Source organism: Copadichromis virginalis, linkage group LG1 (genome assembly GCF_057382275.1).
Source record: "Copadichromis virginalis isolate Kocher_CV1m ecotype Utaka linkage group LG1, C_Virginalis_male_GT1.1, whole genome shotgun sequence".
NCBI classification, from domain to species: domain Eukaryota; kingdom Metazoa; phylum Chordata; class Actinopteri; order Cichliformes; family Cichlidae; genus Copadichromis; species Copadichromis virginalis.
This window is the reverse complement of record NC_140618.1, coordinates 14,471,803-14,490,223: the sequence shown is the minus strand read 5'-3', so window position 1 is coordinate 14,490,223 and position 18,421 is coordinate 14,471,803. Positions and strand designations below refer to the sequence as shown.

The 18,421-nt window shown below is 40.1% G+C and overlaps 3 protein-coding genes across 4 annotated transcripts in view; 2 read left to right on the top strand and 1 right to left on the bottom strand.

Annotated features, from left to right (window-relative positions):
• The first annotated feature begins 5,008 nt into the window (after window positions 1-5,008).
• Window positions 5,009-12,644, top strand: LOC146718468 (uncharacterized). The gene is made up of 11 exons (XM_085451870.1): window positions 5,009-5,033; window positions 5,306-5,420; window positions 5,510-5,574; window positions 5,654-5,774; window positions 7,355-7,503; window positions 8,304-8,446; window positions 8,531-8,693; window positions 9,374-9,467; window positions 9,576-9,654; window positions 10,421-10,494; window positions 10,586-12,644. Exons 2-11 carry the CDS (start codon window positions 5,407-5,409, stop codon window positions 11,586-11,588), a joined length of 1,905 nt encoding a protein of 634 aa, XP_085307996.1. The 5' UTR covers window positions 5,009-5,033; window positions 5,306-5,406; the 3' UTR covers window positions 11,589-12,644.
• A 616-nt stretch (window positions 12,645-13,260) lies between these two features.
• The window catches only part of irf1a (interferon regulatory factor 1a), a 7,175-nt gene continuing 2,014 nt past the window's right edge, over window positions 13,261-18,421 (top strand). Inside the window, exons 1-5 of one of the 2 annotated variants that reach the window (XM_085451889.1) lie at window positions 13,261-13,330; window positions 13,443-13,545; window positions 13,729-13,828; window positions 17,948-18,127; window positions 18,212-18,385. In XM_085451889.1, the coding sequence (XP_085308015.1) occupies window positions 13,456-13,545; window positions 13,729-13,828; window positions 17,948-18,127; window positions 18,212-18,385 (544 nt within the window). In that variant the 5' untranslated portion in view covers window positions 13,261-13,330; window positions 13,443-13,455. Of the gene's footprint in view, window positions 13,331-13,360; window positions 13,546-13,728; window positions 13,829-17,947; window positions 18,128-18,211; window positions 18,386-18,421 lie in introns of those variants that run through there. The other variant, XM_085451881.1, reaches the window with a different exon arrangement.
• Window positions 13,462-18,421, bottom strand: part of cdc42se2 (CDC42 small effector 2) — a 17,104-nt gene continuing 12,144 nt past the window's right edge. The window contains exon 5 of the mRNA XM_085451935.1: window positions 13,462-13,583. The gene's annotated coding sequence lies outside the window, so the exon portion shown is untranslated. The remainder of the gene's footprint in view (window positions 13,584-18,421) is intronic.

Genomic DNA, 18,421 nt, shown 5'->3' with positions numbered 1-18,421 from the left:
GAGGGCAGACCACAGCGACCTCCCTGAACAGGGTCCAGTAACCATCACAGTGGCAGATATCCAAGAAAGGGTCTCCAGTATGAAGAGTTGGACAGCACCAGGGCCCGACATGGTTCACGCCTACTGGCTGAAGAAGCTGACTGCACTCCACGAGCGTCTGGCAGCACAAATGAACCAGCTGCTAGTTAACGAGAGACACCCGGAATGGCTAACTGAAGGCCGGATGGTCCTGATCCCCAAGGACCCCAAGAAGGGACCGGTCCCCTCCAACTACCGACCAATAACCTGCCTCAGTACTACATGGAAGCTCCTGTCAGGCATCATATCGGCTAAGATGAACAGGCACATGGGTCAATACATGAGCGGGACACAGAAAGGAATTGGCAAGAATACCAGAGGCGCAAAACACCAGCTACTGGTAGACAGAACAATCAGCCGAGACTGCAAGACCAGACTGACCAACCTGTGCACTGCCTGGATTGATTACAAGAAGGCCTATGACTCAATGCCCCACAGCTGGATACTGGAATGCCTAGAATTGTACAAGATCAATGGGACCCTAAGAGCCTTCATCAGGAACTCAATGGGGATGTGGCGTACAACACTAGAGGCCAACTCCAAGCCCATAGCACAAGTCACCATCAAGTGCGGGATCTACCAAGGAGATGCTCTGTCCCCACTGCTGTTCTGCATAGGCCTGAACCCCCTCAGTGAGATCATTAACAAGACTGGCTATGGATACCGACTACGGAACGGAGCAGTTGTCAGCCACCTCCTGTACATGGATGACATCAAGCTGTATGCCAAGAGTGAACGAGACATCGATTCACTGATCCACACTACCAGGCTATACAGCAATGACATTGGAATGTCGTTCGGACTGGAGAAGTGTAGTCGGATGGTAACAAAGAGAGGGAAGGTAGTCAGAACTGAGGGGATTGAACTACCAGAAGGCAACATTGCAGACATAGAGGACAGTTACAAGTACTTGGGGATCCCACAGGCGAATGGGAACCATGAAGAGGCCGCTAGAAAAGCTGCAACCACCAAGTACCTGCAGAGGGTCAGGCAAGTCCGGAGGAGTCAGCTGAATGGTAAGAACAAGATCCGGGCCATCAACACGTACGCCCTGCCCGTGATCAGGTACCCTGCTGGGGTAATAGGCTGGCCAAAGGAGGAGATAGAAGCCACTGACATAAAGACAAGAAAGCTCCTTACCATGCATGGAGGGTTTCACCCCAAATCCAGCACCCTGAGGCTGTACGCTAAGCGGAAGGAAGGGGGCCGGGGACTGGTGAGTGTCAGCACCACAGTCCAGGATGAGACAACGAACATCCAAGAATACATTGGGAAGATGGCCCCAACTGACCGAGTGCTCAGTGAATACCTCAGGCAGCAGAAACCCAAGAAAGAGGAGGGAGACGAGGAACCATCATGGAAGGACAGGCCCCTGCACGGTATGTACCACCGGCAGATAGAGGAGGTGGCTGATATCCAGAAATCCTACCAGTGGCTGGACAAAGCTGGACTGAAAGACAGCACAGAGGCACTAATCATGGCAGCACAAGAACAAGCTCTGAGCACAAGATCCATAGAGGCTGGGGTCTATCACACCAGGCAAGACCCCAGGTGCAGGCTGTGTAAAGATGCCCCTGAGACAATCCAGCACATAACAGCAGGGTGCAAGATGCTAGCAGGCAAGGCATACATGGAACGCCATAACCAAGTGGCCGGCATAGTGTACAGGAACATCTGTGCCGAGTATAACCTGGAAGTCCCGAGGTCAAAATGGGAGATGCCCCCAAGGGTGGTGGAGAATGACCGAGCTAAGATCCTGTGGGACTTCCAGATACAGACGGACAAAATGGTGGTGGCTAACCAACCGGACATAGTGGTGGTAGACAAACAGAAGAAGACGGCCGTAGTGATCGATGTAGCGGTTCCGAATGACAGCAATATCAGGAAGAAGGAACACGAGAAGCTGGAGAAATACCAAGGGCTCAGAGAAGAGCTCGAGAGGATGTGGAGGGTGAAGGTAACGGTGGTCCCCGTGGTAATCGGAGCACTAGGTGCGGTGACTCCCAAGCTAGGCGAGTGGCTCCAGCAGATCCCGGGAACAACATCGGAGATCTCTGTCTAGAAGAGCGCAGTCCTGGGAACAGCTAAGATACTGCGCAGGGCCCTCAAGCTCCCAGGCCTCTGGTAGAGGACCCGAGCTTGAAGGATAAACCGCCCGCAGGGGCGTGCTGGGTGTTTTTTTATATATATATATTTGCAATCACGCACAGTATACTTTTAGACTAGATCTTTACGGTCCTTTTTACTGACAGTTCAACACAACAGTTAATGTGTTATCCAAATTGCACCACACTACCAAAACACTTCTAGTTTAACTCAGGATCAACTCTTGGACAAGAACAGTACAAGACATATTTTTGGTCTTCAAACAAGGAAACGTCACTGAGAATACATTTAGTTAAAAAAAAGAAAGAAAGAAAGGTAGCACAGGTAGCATCATAACATGTCTATTAATATGTTTTTTGGTTGTTGTTTTCTTTTTTCAAATAAAGATCCCATCAAAGCAAAATGTCACATTTTATTTTATGACAGTTGTGAATATATTGATTAAAAGTGTGCAAAATGATGCAGTAGAGCAATACAACTGTAGAACTGCAGATATCTTTTGTATATACTGTACATCTGAAGTTGAAAAGTGTTCCCTTTTAAATGTGATCACAAATTCTTCTCAACATTGCATCTGGTCTAATATATGAATCAGAAAAATAAAACTAAAACTTTTTTCTGTCTGATCCATCTTGGCAAAGTTTAGCACCTACCATTACATCATCAAGTATTTTGTACTCTCGTCCACCAGTGTCTAAACTCCAGGTGGTCCTGATCTAATCCCTATCAACACTGGGATACCGTTCCGCCAAGTCGCGCCATCAGAGTCTAACCACTAAATACCTTTATTTAAATTCTGTACATCATGTTCATTTCATTTTAATGATTTCTCCTTATATGTGTGTGTGTGTGTGTGTGTGTGTGTGTGTGTGTGTGTGTGTGTGTGTGTGTGTAGAGAGAGAGAGAGGCAGCCCATCCAATCCAACACACACATAATGTTATGTGTAATTGTCAATGGAAAATTGTATTTAGTAGTCAGTATAATCTTTTAGTGATATAAGTTTGCTTATGGTAGGATGCTGTTTGTAGTTATTTGTATTAGGAAATGTTTAACCATGTATACTTAGAGGCATATAATCAATTGTGTAGTGACAAGATGTGTGATCTCTAGCAGGCTGCAGGCTTGGTTCACCCCCCACATCCTGGGAGCGTGGGAGAGGTCGCACCTTGTTTTATTGTTTTAACGTAGCTATGTCTGTTTTAGTCTAAGTGCTTTAACTGCTGGACTTCCTCACCGTGCCATCTAGGGTGGGGGAGACTACCCTCTTTATGACCAAGGATGTACCTTTTGTGTTTGTATGTTATATGACCCTTTTGATCAGCAGTGACACACACACACACACACACACACCACACACACACATACGCTCAAGAGTATAAATAAAGACCAGGGCAGTTCTCTCACTGGAGTCTCTTAGTGTGGAGACTGCCCTTGCTAGCAAGAACTTCTGTGTGTTTCTCTTCTCTGAGTCTTTACTGAAGAAGTGTTTTAGAACATTTTCCCTAACAGTAATGATGACAAATAACTAAGGCAAAAAATATTCAACACAGGAAGAATGAGAGGTGCAAGCAAAAAAAGCATGGGATTTCATGACACCAGCTGAAATCTATCAGTAATTAGAAAGCAATGCTCCCACTTAATACAAATTAAGTTTAGCTGGTTCAGTCCAAACATATAGTCTGTGAAAAGCTTTCTCATTAAACATGGTGAGCGCTCTCACAACCTTCGCAACCCTATTATTGCAAAACAAATGTACATAGCATACAAACAATGGTTACAGAAGAATTTCTAAACTACTGAAGGTTCCAGTAAACATTGTTGGGGCCATAATTCGGAAGTGGCGAGGACATCATTTCACCATAAACCAGCCATGGCCAAGTGGTCCCTGCAAGATTTCAGAGATCGAGTGAAATAAATTATCAAAAGATTTGTCAAAAAGCCAAAAGTCACTGGTGGAGAGCTACAGAAAGACCTGGAAGCAGGAAGTACAATGGTTTCAAAGAAAACTATAAGTAATGCACTCAACTGCCATGGCCTGTGTGCACATTCACCACACAAGACTATTGCTAAAGAAAAAGCATGTTGAAGCTTTTTCAAATTTTAAGGAACAAGATTTAGAGAAAAAAAACGGCTGTGAAATACACTCGTGTATAATCTGGCCAGATGAGACGAAAATTTTACTTTTTGGATCCCCTACTACAAACATTGTTTGAAGGTCAAAAGGTACTGCATATCATGGTGTGAGGCTCTTTTTCAGAGCGTCACTGGCATTCTTCATATGACTGAAAGAAGGCTAAATAGAAAAATGTATGGAGACATTCTAGATAAAAATCTGCTGCCATGGACCAGGATGATGAAGATGAAATAAGGGGGGTCCTTTCAGCAAATACATTGATCCCAAATACACAGCCGAGGAAACTCTCAATGGGTTTCTGAAAAAGAAAATAAATCTGCTAGAATAGCCCAGCCAATCACCTGACCTGAATCCATCTTAAAATCAGTGGAAAGAAGCGAAGCTCAAAGTTCATCAAAGAGGCCCACAGAACTTCAGAATTTGAAGAGTGTTTGTGTGGAACAACGGGCCACACAAGACACCTCAAAGCTGTCATTACCAACAAAGTTGGTAATATTTTTGTTGAAGTATTAAATAGATTTCATTAAGCGTATTCAATACGGCTGTGTCAGATAATTCATTCCTCTGTGGGGCATAGGCCAACATGCTATTAGTCACTTTCACCTTTCACAATAAATGCTCTCAATGTGCTAACAGCTGAGAAAAGACACGAGACATGAGTAGAAACCACACAACACAGTACAGAGGGACATGTTAACGGGTGCCTGTGATGTGGTAGGAAAAATATGGATGCTTGCTCTAAATCTTCATATGTACATGTTTTATTTGTTATTTTTATTTTTTGTCGGGGGTGTTTGTTTTAATTTCAACCCAATTTCTCACTCTACACAAACACTGGGATTTCAGTAGCTGTTTTAAGTCGACTCGCCGCACCCCGGCTACTGTTGTGGGCTTTATGCGCACGGTTCTGTCTTTCTAAAGAAATGTGAGTAGGACTGACTTCCCCTAATGTGGCGCAATATATCCTTCTATCGCTCCCATAACAGGAAGACTGTGAGACTTGGGCGTAAGCAGCGTTCGCGTACCCAGGATATAGACCGTAGCTGTGTATTTTCCATAGCAGAAAAATGCACTAACTCATCTTACAATGGATTCAAATAGGTAAACTGAATAACTTGGAGTTGTCTTTCTTACTGAATCCGTCATGTTTGTTGAAAGAAAATATCTCTCTTTCCCTTTTTCTTTTCCAGACGAGTCTGCAACAGGATCTCTGTTATCTTCCTTCTTTTAGGGCACATCGTGACTGTTCCCTTTGGTATGTAGCTCACAGTAAACGAATTAATTGTTGTGTGAAATCCTAAGGAGCCACAATTTATAATTTATGTTTCGTGCAGGAAATAATCAGACAACTAACTCCAGTCTTGACTGTACCAACGACTTTGACGAGCTGATGTTGTGTCAGCTGGAGCTACAAAACTGCACTGAGTACAGTTTGACTCTCCAGAGTGTAGACGGGTATGACTGAGATGGTTTTGTTTGGTTTTAGTCTAATTTTAATATTAACCTGATGACATTTAAACCAGCTGCGTCACTTTGAGTGGATCCTGCTTTTGTTAATAGCTCTGAACTGTCGACTTAGTGTGCGGAGCAGGGACTGTAACAGCGGGTTCTTTCGGCGGGTTTGTACTTGCTTTGACTTGACTCATTTAGGCTACGTTCACACTGCAGGCGAAAGCGCATCAAATCCGATTTTTTGACCCTATGCGACCCATATCCGATCATGCTATGACAGTGTGAACGGCGCAAATCCGATATTTTCAAATCCGATCTGGGTCACTTTCGTATGTGGTACTGAATCCGATACATATCCGATGTTTTAGAAAGCGACTGCTGTTTGAACGGTCAAGTCGCATTAAATCCGCCTTTTACGTCACCGACACAAGACTGAAGCCAATTATCAGCGCCAGAGAAGCGCCCGAGAAGACATCGCGAACGCTTCCTGGCCATCCAGTGTAGATGTCAGTGAAACTGTTGGGAAGACAACGTAAACATTTTATTTGTACTGTATAATCTGCAGATTCTGACAGAAATCTACAGCTATCCTTTGAAGCAGCGCTCCTCTCTTAAACAGCAATAAGGATCATTATTAGGTTATTTACATTATTATGTAAATAACAAAATAACTTAAAGCAAAAATTGGGAAACGTGAAGACCGAAGTCTTTATATTAAGGGCCATCAGTCAAACAATACTGTTGCTCTGGGTCTAAACAGAGCGCGTTGTGTGTGACATCTTCTTTTGCGCATGCGGGCCGCTTTGAGCGTTCACACTAGAGCGCGTTTGCTGTCGCATTTTATTTGTAGTGTGAACGAGCAGACAAAAAAATCGGATTTGATCAAAAAATCGGAATTGAGCATTAAGACCTGCAGTGTGAACGTAGCCTAAGTGGATGCATATTTGGACTGATATGCGGGAGTATTGTTGCTGGTTGTTTGTTGTGTCCCTGCTTGTTTTAGGGGTGCGACTGATCCTCACAGAAATGATCCTAACAAACTGAAAGTGAAGAATGTTATAATGCTGAACTAAAGTAAATAAAAGTAAATAAAATGATAAATATTAACATTCACGTGAAGAACATATATATTGTACTTCTTGTTAGTGGATTTTTGTATTTGTACACTTCCTTTGGCCGCTCCCTTATTGACATGGGGTCTCCGCAGCAATGTTATTGGAACTTTGGTTTTGTTTTGTTTTTCTCAAGATTCGTAAGGGGTTGTCTCTTCCCAGAATAAAACACCACAATTTTTTTGTTTATTAGGCGAAGGTGTAAACCACCACACTATGGAGCCTAACTCTTCCATTTCAACTCCTCTTTTATCTAGTGATCATCTTGGGATTTCAGGGGGAATGCTTTCATTTTCCAGCCGTGATTTTGTGAGACTCAAACACTGGCTTTTGTAAGCTAGAGGAAATAAAAATGTGGGATGGAGGCATTGGGTGAAAATGCTGTACATAAAAACGTAATATTAGCTTAATCAGCATAAGATGTCATAAATATCATTTGTTTTAAACATTTTGTATTATTATTTCCCACAGTAAGAAGAATTGCTTTTTACAACAGTGTGGCACTGGACAATGTTGTTGCTCCTTTCAACCGATACTCGTGCTTGGAGAAACTCACACAGCAACTATCTGGAAAGATGGCAACGTCATGGAGTCAAAAGTTTTCAGTGTCACAGAGAGCAGTATGTTGACTTCTTTTAATTCAATTCAATTTTATTTATATAGCGCCAAATCACAACAAAAGTCGCCTCAAGGCGCTTCATAGATACAGAGAAAAACCCAACAATCATATGACCCCCTATGAGCAAGCACTTTGGCGACAGTGGGAAGGAAAAACTCCCTTTTAACAGGAAGAAACCTCCGGCAGAACCAGGCTCAGGGAGGGTCGGCCATCTGCTGCGACCGGTTGGGGTGAGAGAAGGAAGACAGGATAAAAGACATGCTGTGGAAGAGAAACAGAGGTTAATAACAGATATGATTCAATGCAGAGAGGTCTATTAACACATAGTGAGTGAGAAAGGTGACTGGAAAGGAAAAACTCAATGCATCATGGGAATCCCCCGGCAGCCTACGTCTATTGCAGCATAACTAAGGGAGGATTCAGGGTCACCTGGTCCAGCCCTAACTATATGCTTTAGCAAAAAGGAAAGTTTTAAGCCTAATCTTAAAAGTAGAGATAGTGTCTGTCTCCCGAATCCAAACTGGAAGCTGGTTCCACAGAAGAGGGGCCTGAAAACTGAAGGCTCTCCCTCCCATTCTACTTTTAAATACTCTAGGAACAACAAGTAGGCCTGCAGAGCGAGAGCGAAGTGCTCTAATAGGGTGATATGGTGCTACAAGGTCATTAAGATAAGATGGGGCCTGATTATTTAAGACCTTGTATGTGAGGACCTTTTAAATTACAGCCCATAACTCTGCATCTGCCAGAAAGACCGGGCGAACAAACATTCACTTTAATGCTCTTGTTTCTGTTTCTGTACAGTAAAACCAAAAACTCCAACAATCAAATCAGTCAATCAATCTGAAGGGAATTTTGAAGTCATGTGGACGTCAAACATGGAGGGATTTATAAACAATGAAATGACTGCTGTGGTGACTTACTATAAAAAAGGAGAAACAGAAAAGGTAGGAACAATGCCACAGTAACTATTTGTTCTGGAGATGTAAACATGGACAACTGTCAAACTCATTTTTGTTCCTCCATACTAGACATCTGGACCTTTCAAACCAGCCACAGTTGATGGACTAAATTACTATATAATAAAAGGTCAAGACCTGGATCCCAGTTCAGCATATGTGGTCAGCGTGAAAAGCTTCATAAGTCTGAGTGGCAAGTTCAGTGACAGTAGCGAAGAGTGGGAATTTCAAACTGGTAAGTATTGTCTTTTTTCAGTTTTAAATTCTGTATTTCTTAACTGTGTTAAGAGGCCCAAATTATATTTCTATTACACATTCAGCTGAAAAATAATGAGTTTTAATATTAACTCTCAAACTAACTTTCATGGAAGCCGCTGTCTCCAGAGAAAAGTGGAGATGAGCTCCTCAGATTGTAACATTAAAGCTGAACTACAATGTCCTGTATTCAAACATAAAAGATCCTTGAATATCTCAAAAGCAAAGCGATGCATACTTTGCTGTGAAGGTTCAGTTTGTTCATTTGAATTTTTCTCCAAAACAACCGAATTACTATGATGTCATGTCCTTCTATTTACGTTCCAGAGAGTGCACTCACATTTGTTATTTGCATTAGTGTTAATATGTACTTTCTCCAAACACTTTGAATAATGTGGTTATTGCGTTAAACTTCCTGACTTACTGTATGTCACAATACAAATTGAACCTGTTCTTCATTATCATTTTCATCCTCTCCCCTGTTTTCATTTTTGCTTGAATTGTTGGTCACAAAGGTTTTGTTTATGCTTTTGGAAATGACAAAGAATACAAAAGCTGATTCATACTTTTGTCTGTATACAGTAGTGTTTGCTCATAGTTGTGTATTTTCTGTACAAATAGAAAAAGCATTCAACTTTTTTCAAACGCCTACCTTCACAGCTCGCTCCCCACACTACCTGCTCGTGGTTATCATCATCTGCCTCAGTATTGCTGCCGTCATCTTAAGCGCTGTTATGTGTGGCTGTTATTTCAAGTAGGTTGTGCATATAAAAAGTTAGTTTTTTCTGCCAGTGCACATTTCTCCTAAATACTAGAGCTTTTTTATTTTTTGTTGATTTATTTTTTTAACATTTCCTTTTAGGTTTAAAATAAACTGGTGGGATGTAGTTACCAAACCTCCAAATCCAAGCTTTCTTAATATCTATCCAAACAAGGAACAGGTGAGACATATTTCACACTAGTTAAAAGCTTCTGACTTGATAGTAATAATTGTGGGAAATTTTTATTAATTTCTTTTCATTACTTCTTCATTAGTAGCAATTCATTGGATTTATGTTCTGTCCTTAACCTCCTAAGACCTGAAGTCTTCCACGGCATGCATTTTTAATTTCTCTTTGATATTTGGGCATATTGGGACTCAATGAATGTAAAAACAAAGAATTGCCAGATTTTGTTTTTTTTTACCTTAAATCTGTTTTTAGGAAAAATAAGAGCCACATATGAAGATATTCATTTAAAATTTTGATAGAACAGTAGCAGCATAATGTCCTTGTAAGTGGATATCAGGCCCTTGTAGAGCAAAATTGAGTATTTTGGTCTAAATAACCCAAAATGTGATGTCCACATATGTGGACGCCAGGTCCTAGGAGGTTAAATAGCAGTTTGGTTGGGACTGTTATACTCAGAAGAACAGTGTTATTTCCATCTGCAGTCATTTATATTTTTAGTATGGCTCTCTTCGCTGACTTCCTCACCCTTCCGTGTGTTTCATGAGCACAGATCAAACATGAATACATGGGCTGGAGGAGGTTTGCACCAATGGTAGGCAGGCTAAAACAACTTAATTAGTTCACTGAGTATAACATTTACTGACGGCGCCCTGCACCTTATATCGGATAGTACTTCTCACACAATCTGACAGGATTACAGCTGAGCTTGAATTTATGACCTGCGTCATGTTTAAGACTGCTAATCCCTTTTGTTTAGGTCTTAAAACCTGAGCCATCCATTACCTCCACTATCTGCATTGAGCCCCTTATACCAGATGACAGTAAACTGGGGTCAGTATTGGCTCTATTGATGCATCAGCATTACAAGATATTTTCTTGAGGATTTTTATCTGGCAGTTTCAGTAATTGTTTCTCTACTCAGGTCGAAGATGTCACTGACAGACACAAGCAGTGGAAGCCTTCAGCAAACCAGTGGGATCAGCACGGGCTCCTCCGATCTCAGTTATGCGAATGCCGAACCCCCTGAGACTATGAACGAAGAACCTCCTATCACTAAAGCTGTTCATGATGTGCTTTCTAAACTTTTCCTGAATATTAGCCCCATATCACCAGTGACCACCAGTCCCCTTACACAATTAATGAATATGCAAAAAAGCGATTTATGCTCAGCTCCCTACAGTCCGTGTAGTGTCCAAGCTAATGACACCAGTTCAGGATCATCTGTATTTGAAAATAAAACCTATTCCCTCCTAATCCCCGTCTCTGAACATCAGGCCATGACGGGCGACTTGGAAGCACAGGAGAAGGCTGAAATGCTTTGTGTCCCTGATTACCATCCCAGTAAGAGCGACATGGGAATTTGTCCTCATCAGCTGCTACCATCTTGTCAAGTTCCTGCTCAGCAGGATTCTGGTTCATTTCTAAGGCAACCAAACATGCCATATCAATCCTACAAAGCAGATTCTGGGACATTTTCATATGAAGAAGACACCAGCTTGTCCTCTGTCTCTAGTGGGACTAACGCATCTGATTCTTGTGAATTTTCATCCAGAGCTGAGGCAAAGTTTGAGAGCTCTGATGAGGTCATCAGTGGTAAACCAAAGCTAGGTGAAGAGGTCACAATTTGTGATGAAAATCCCTGTTATGGTTGTGTGCCTAAAGGGTCAAACAGCTTTCTTGCAATGGATGATGACTACCAGGCACTTCCAAGTCTGGAGAAACAACCTGATATTTTGCTTTTAGAGCAAGGAAATGGTGAGTACGAAAAATTATTCAAAAAGACTCCTCAAAGCATCTTAAGTGAAGTCTTTCCAGGTTTTATCCACAATGTCCAGGGCGGGCAGCTCCAAATACCTTTTCCCCCCTTAATGTCTGTTGACCACTCTGTGCCAATAATTACAGATGCTGGCTATCAAGCTGTGTAGCACTGTGACTGTGACCTATGGTTCATTCTTGAACTTGGATACGGTTTTAAAATTGTAACTCAAGAGCCAATTAGTGTCTGTTTTTTGCACTGCATGGGATCTTTACACTGTAAGTCCTGCTTTTACATATAAATGTATACATTTTCAATATAGAGCATCCACAGGTATTCATTCTGAAAACATTTCAACTGTAAATACTTTCTTTCTGAAGTTTTTGATTGAAAATTGTGAAGTGTCCATGAAACTTCCACATAAAATGACTGATATCAGATATCAACCAGTATGCGCCTGTAGCTTTAATATTTTCAGTATTTGTTTTCTACAAAGGGATAGGCAAAACAGCTCCTATCACATCATTTATCTACATTCCACATCTGATATTGAACAAAGTGAATTTTCTTTCTTCTTTTTGTTCAGTTTGGTTTGTGTTGCCGTTTGTTTTTAAATGTCATTCTGCATTTCTTTTTGAAGACAGATTCCTTAAATGCATAAAGGCTGAGATGACTAAGCTGTATCAAATCTGTCTAAAATGTCAACTCAGTAATCCCCTTGAGCCATTTTAGAGTTTTCATTTAAATCTCAGTTTAAAAGAATAGAAAAGATAGACAATTTGCCCATTAAGTCTAAACCTTTTAAGTAGGAATTACATTGGAAATGGCTGCACTCTCTGACTAAAACAAGCCGCAACACTTATCTGCCCTTCAGGGCTGCTGTTCAGAGTTATGAAAATACTTCCTCATTGCTCTTGTTTGGAACTGTTGATCTGTTTCCACAGAAGCACACGTCATCGCCTTCAGCATGTTGTAGTTGTCAAAATAAAAACATAGTTACTTTTTAATATATGCAACTGAAAGAAACAACTTTATTCTGTATTTGGGTGATGTGAATCTTAATAATTTTCTGTTGTATAAAAAAGTTCAAATAAATATACCTTAAGTAGGATACATGTTATTTGCTTTTTGGATCCCCATGTAGTAAATATGTGTACTTAAACATGACAGTGGACTAATGTAAACTAGTGTTTATGTGCTACTTAAAATAAAGACATCAAGCATTTATGGTGAGTGAAAGTCACTATATTCTATACTACATAGTGCATATATGTGTGTGTGTGTTCTGTATCCTGTTGCTTCTGTGTGTATGTATATGTGTGTGGCTATGCTCAGTATTAGTGGTGGGCGCATAGGTTTAAAAGAAATGTTCACGCTTAACTGAACTGTACTGAACATGTACACTAAAAAGTCGAGGCCCTGTTGCAACATGTAAGGGAACGTCACCATTACTACACCATTGCTTGTGCTTCCACCTTGTGGTCTTAACATGAATAGATGCTATCTAGTAACTGTGCTGTGACTTAATAAAGCCAAAATAAAAAATATACTGACACTGACTTTCTGCAGCAGCTGACATATACAAAAATTCACATATCATGCAAACATAATATATATTTACCTTTTCCCCCATGTTTATACAAGTTATTTTAAATTAACTGTAAACAACTGGTTAATAAACCAGCTTTTCTGTCTATATTCAACTATTGGAAAAGGATTAAAAAACCTGTACAAGCAGCTTTACAACTCTCCTCCCACCTATAACCGCACTATTCCAATTCAACTCCACTCGAAGCAAATAACATGCAGTATACAATATTTTCTGTAACAGGAAGAGCCTGTGTGGTAGACTATTGGAGGAGGAGCAGGATCGTGTTAACTGTGAGTCTTCTGATTGGAAGAACCAGCCAGGTAGGAAGGGTGTCCCAGCATAACCTCTGATTTAATCTGAGCTCCTAAGAAATTTTCTGTTATTGCTGAAACTCCTGCTTTTGTACTGACCACCTTTTCCACTCACCTGAAGCACAGACTGGAGCATGCAACAACAAGGCCGGCTCAGGCTGAGGCCGTGGCTGGAGGAACAGATTCAGTCTGGGAGGTATCCAGGAGTCAGCTGGCTGGACCAGGTAGATCACCTTCTTCTTACCACCATATCTACATACACCTACACACATATACAAATACAACTGGGGTTTGGAAAGTTTCCTATAGTTAAAATCACAGTAGGTAAACATAATAAGGCATTTATTCTTAAATAATCCTGGGAATAATACAACAAATCACAGTTTGTTTTCTTTTTCATTCAACAGTCAGCACGAATCTTCCAGATCCCATGGAAACATGCCGCTCGCCATGGTTGGAGTATTGAGCGAGATGCTACCCTTTTCCGGAGCTGGGCCATGCATACAGGTAAGAGCAAAACACTGACACTATGTGATTTGTTTCATCTGATTGTTTCTCGGCTCAATTCAGTCTGTTTTATCATCCATCTGTTGTACTGATCGCTCTTACTGATCAGAACAAAGTTCTTATGCTACATTTTTTTCACTGCACGCTCGTGTTTCAATACAGAGCAACAAGAACTACAAACAGAAACCACAGGAACATCCCACAAATAACTACCAAAATCAATCCCTGGGACAGAATCTCAGCGCTTTATTGATATTAGCGTTGAACTATAAAGATATTTATTTGTTTTTACAGTAAATAGTAATAAAAATTATCATACATATGTCATGAAAGATTATCTTGGTAGGGGTCTATTGTGTCCTGGTATCTTGATAGTTTAAGAGGTGAGCCCTGTCTTCACAACTTCCCTGGTACAAGTCTGATCAGGGATCTGTTAGGGAGCTGATATGCTCCCCTAAAAATATACATCTAACAAAAAGATCAGGATAATTACTTTATTCGCAAAAACAAAAACAACAAAGTCATGGGAATGTTCAACACGGAATGTATTTTTTTAGGGTTACATACTTTAGAGAACAGATACAAAGTTTCTAAATGCTATTTAAATTGCATTGCAATCATTGTTTTAACGACCCTGATGAGATTTGCCTATAGACCGGTTTCTTCTGTTCTAGAAGTGTTTCCAGTGAAGAGCTCCACGGTTGTGTTGCTCAGTCTTTCTAGATCTACCACATTCCTGTTTACTTTCCAGCTAAGTGATGAGAGCTTGACGGCAACTTCAAATAAAACAAGCCTTATCCAATCAAACATAGACATGGTCTCTTTAAGGGTAAATAGTTGGCACTACAAGCTGTTGCAATAACGTTAGGGATGTCAGTTCAGTTCATGTAAGTCCCCTCTGACGCTCTCCAGTTCCAAACTGAAGCATTCTAATACATGTTATCTTCCCAGATCATTTAACTGATATCTTCTCATGAGTAGTCTGATAACCTTCTTCTAGTAATTTAATACATAACACTGAGTAATTTTCCTCACTCCTTTTAGTGGATCACACAGTTTTCACAATTCACAGAATATAAAACATATATTTTTCATAGTCTTCTATCCCCACATTATTGTTTTGGTCAATGCACAGAGAAGCATAAGTGCATGTGCGCATGTGTTAAACATGTTTCCGTCTTGGGAAAGTTGCGATTTATGACTGCATCTGCATCATGGGAAAGCTCCAGTTCACTTGCTGTGAATGCTCAAAGCGATCGAATTGCTGTCAAAGTACAACATTAAGGCTTAAAAAAAACAAGCTCTAAAAAAGAGACAAAACATATTCATGAACTGTCTGTGTAAAAACACGGTGTGAAATAAATACTAAATTGATTTGAACACAAACCATAAAAAGCTACATGGAGTTAATGTCTTAAATAAAAAAAGGTCTTTGACATGAGACTTGTGGAAACCTTGATGAATGGGAGGTTTCAGTGGCCGCTGCATGTGCCCCTTTAATTCCTGTTAGCCCTTGTCTGCTGTAAGTGATCCATAGTGGATCTTAAAGCTCCGGTGATTTTATTACTTTAACAGTTCTTTTCAGAAGGCTGGCTGAGAGCCAAGTTAAACTGTTGTGCTAAATTTGAGAAAGGCGACCATAGACTGGATGAAGTCACCTGACAGCAGGGTTAATGATGAATGATGTTAACGATTCACCATTAAGCCTGGTCTGGCACCAGGTGATGGAGAATCTTGGTAACACTTCATGATAGGGCCCGCGATTAAGGGTTTAGTTCTTTTGTAATTAAATGGAATTTCGAATGCTTAAACATGGGTACACTAGAATAAAGAGGTAACAGATCAAGGTTTTACAAACAAAGAAACAATTTTACTGTGAGTACATTTAAGTACTGCATAAGTATCTTAATTATTTTGTAACTTGTTAATGATTTAGAGAGGAAAAAATGTATTTCCCCCCATCTTACACTTTTTGGGAGTGTCTTGCCTATCTTGCCTAACTTAAAGTTATTTTACAAAAAAGGAGATTTAAATGCTTGTAAGGGATAACAGTCCTTTTCACATTTCTATTGGTAAAATAAAGAAGCATTTGAAAAACAGACCATCCATGCACATCAACACAATGAATATTAAATAAAGATGTAGCAAAAATAAGGATGTAAAAATCTTCTTTTTCTATGACTATCTTTAAGTATTTGTAGGTAAATATAATTAAAATGTAATCTTAAATAAAATACATTGAAATTCCAATCCAAACAGGGGACCTACACCCTTAGTGGCATGTTGTGGTACAAACATGTGTTAAATGTGTGTAATAACACAATTTCGGAAAGCAGAACTAGGGAACAAGTCAAACATTATGCATACACTGGTTCTGATTTGATTACTTGTTGTTTTTATTGACAGTTGGGCTAGTGTCATTACAAAGAGTTGAAACCAAAGGCTGTGATTTTCAAACTAATCAGTCAACCACTAACTAGTCTCTGAAGATTACCGTGTGGTCCTTTCCTTGGTACTACTTTAAGGCTTCAGGAATTTTGCAGTGCTTACGTTGATATGTGCTTTGTATTACTTCTTGTTCCCTTTATTCACTTTAATGAGAGGAAACCAAAAAGGGCATAGTGACATAGGTACACTGGTCAAACTACATCAGAATTTCCCTTTAAAAACCTTGTTTTGCTGGCCACAGCTGTGTTTTTCTTCCCCATTTTTACTATACAAAAAGTACTTTATTCAGCAATCACATAAATAGAGATTGTTACAGTACACATAAAGTCTATCTATGTACTGACAAGTGACTGAACAGGTTCAGGCAGAAGCAATGCTTATATATGCCTGGCTTACATTTGTTTCACTATAGCTAACCTACCCTAGAAAAGGAAAAGAAAACAACAAATACAAAATAATTCACTCATAACACTAAAAAATATCTTCGTAAATCGTTCTTTTGAAACCCAAAAATTAATTGCAGGATTAGTTCACATTTTTACCCCAACAAGATAAATATAATTTTTTATTATTTCTAGCTTTTTGTACAGTGAAAATATAAATACCTCTCAAATCTTAGACTAAAAAATAATTGTACACAGTCTGAGATGGACTTTGATTTTACGCAACTTTTTAAAGAACCAAATCGTGAAAGCCCATGCTGTGAGATTTTAGAAACAGTGGATTGGTGGGACCACAGTAACTTGGCTTGTTAATAATTAGTATCTAAAGGTACATTTAAAGGTTGATCCCCACAGTTCCACACAATAAAAAAAAATGTTTGAGCATAATGGAGCAATTGCCTATATCGGTTATTGCAGGGCCTTATAGTTTACATCCACTGTTTTATACAAAATTGGTAGCATTTTTTTTCTTTATTGCAGTCAGTGTGTTTCCACGTTCTTTTGTCTTCAATCAGAAACCAAGAAACTGCTACATGTACTACAATTTCTGTATCAGACTTGTAGTTCATTTTCCTTGTACTTGTTGATTTACAAAATTTAATAAATTGAGTTTCCTTAATTATAAGACACATCTGACTATATTTTAAGGACTTCACACATTCCAAATTGTGATATTACTGTTAAGTATGTTAATAGGTGCAGCCACACCTTTAACTCTATTTAACAGTATAAAGAGTTTGGCTGTAGCTGCCTTCCATTGTTTTCTGGACTATTTTTCAGCCTCTATAATTACGCACACCCGTGAGTATGATTATCTCTAGTAAATCACAAGGAAGGTGTGCCCTAAAGCGTATTCTGTTTTGTTGTCACTCTAACTGGGACCATGATTTTTAAAACAAATATTATGCTGTAACAAAGAAGCTGTGACACTTATAACTGAGGCCATCCATAGCCTAGTAAGGAGGATGTTTACTGAAGTCACTTGTGAAATGAGTAGGATCAGTTTCTCATTGACTTCTTTTCGATTTGGCTACTTGCAACCGGATGAGTTGCCCCCTGTTGGCCATTAGAAATATTGCAGGTTTAGAAGACGTGCTTTTGCTGTGTGCAGCTTTTAAATAAAGTCTGTATTTAAAACTATACACACCGCAGACTTCCCTAGCTACACACACCTGACCACAGTCTTTTTCTGACTTTATCATTAACCTTTCTGTATATGCTTCTTTAGGACGGTACCATCCAGGCAAAGATAAGCCAGATCCAAAGACATGGAAAGCAAATTTCCGCTGTGCCTTGAATTCTCTGCCTGACATCTGTGAGCTGCGAGAGCACAGCAAAAAGAGAGGCAGTAATGCCTACAGAGTCTACAGGATGCTGCCCAGCTCACAAACACAGAAACGCAGAAGAGGTAAGATACAGACTTAAAGTGTATTTCCCAACTTTACCTGCAAACACTGGCCTCATGTTTCAGTCCTACTCTCTCTCCTCTCAGGGCTGCGGTTATTCGACCGATCCAGAGAAAGACAGACCAGTTTAGGTGAATGCACATCTAATGACATGCACAACACACAGATTTGGCAACCCACAACAACAAGGCCCATTACAGACATACCACAGAAGGTGGAAGCTGTTGCAGAGAACACATTTACCAGCATTCAAAGACAGGGTGAGATGCTTTGTCTTTAAAGTGCTCTGTTGGTGT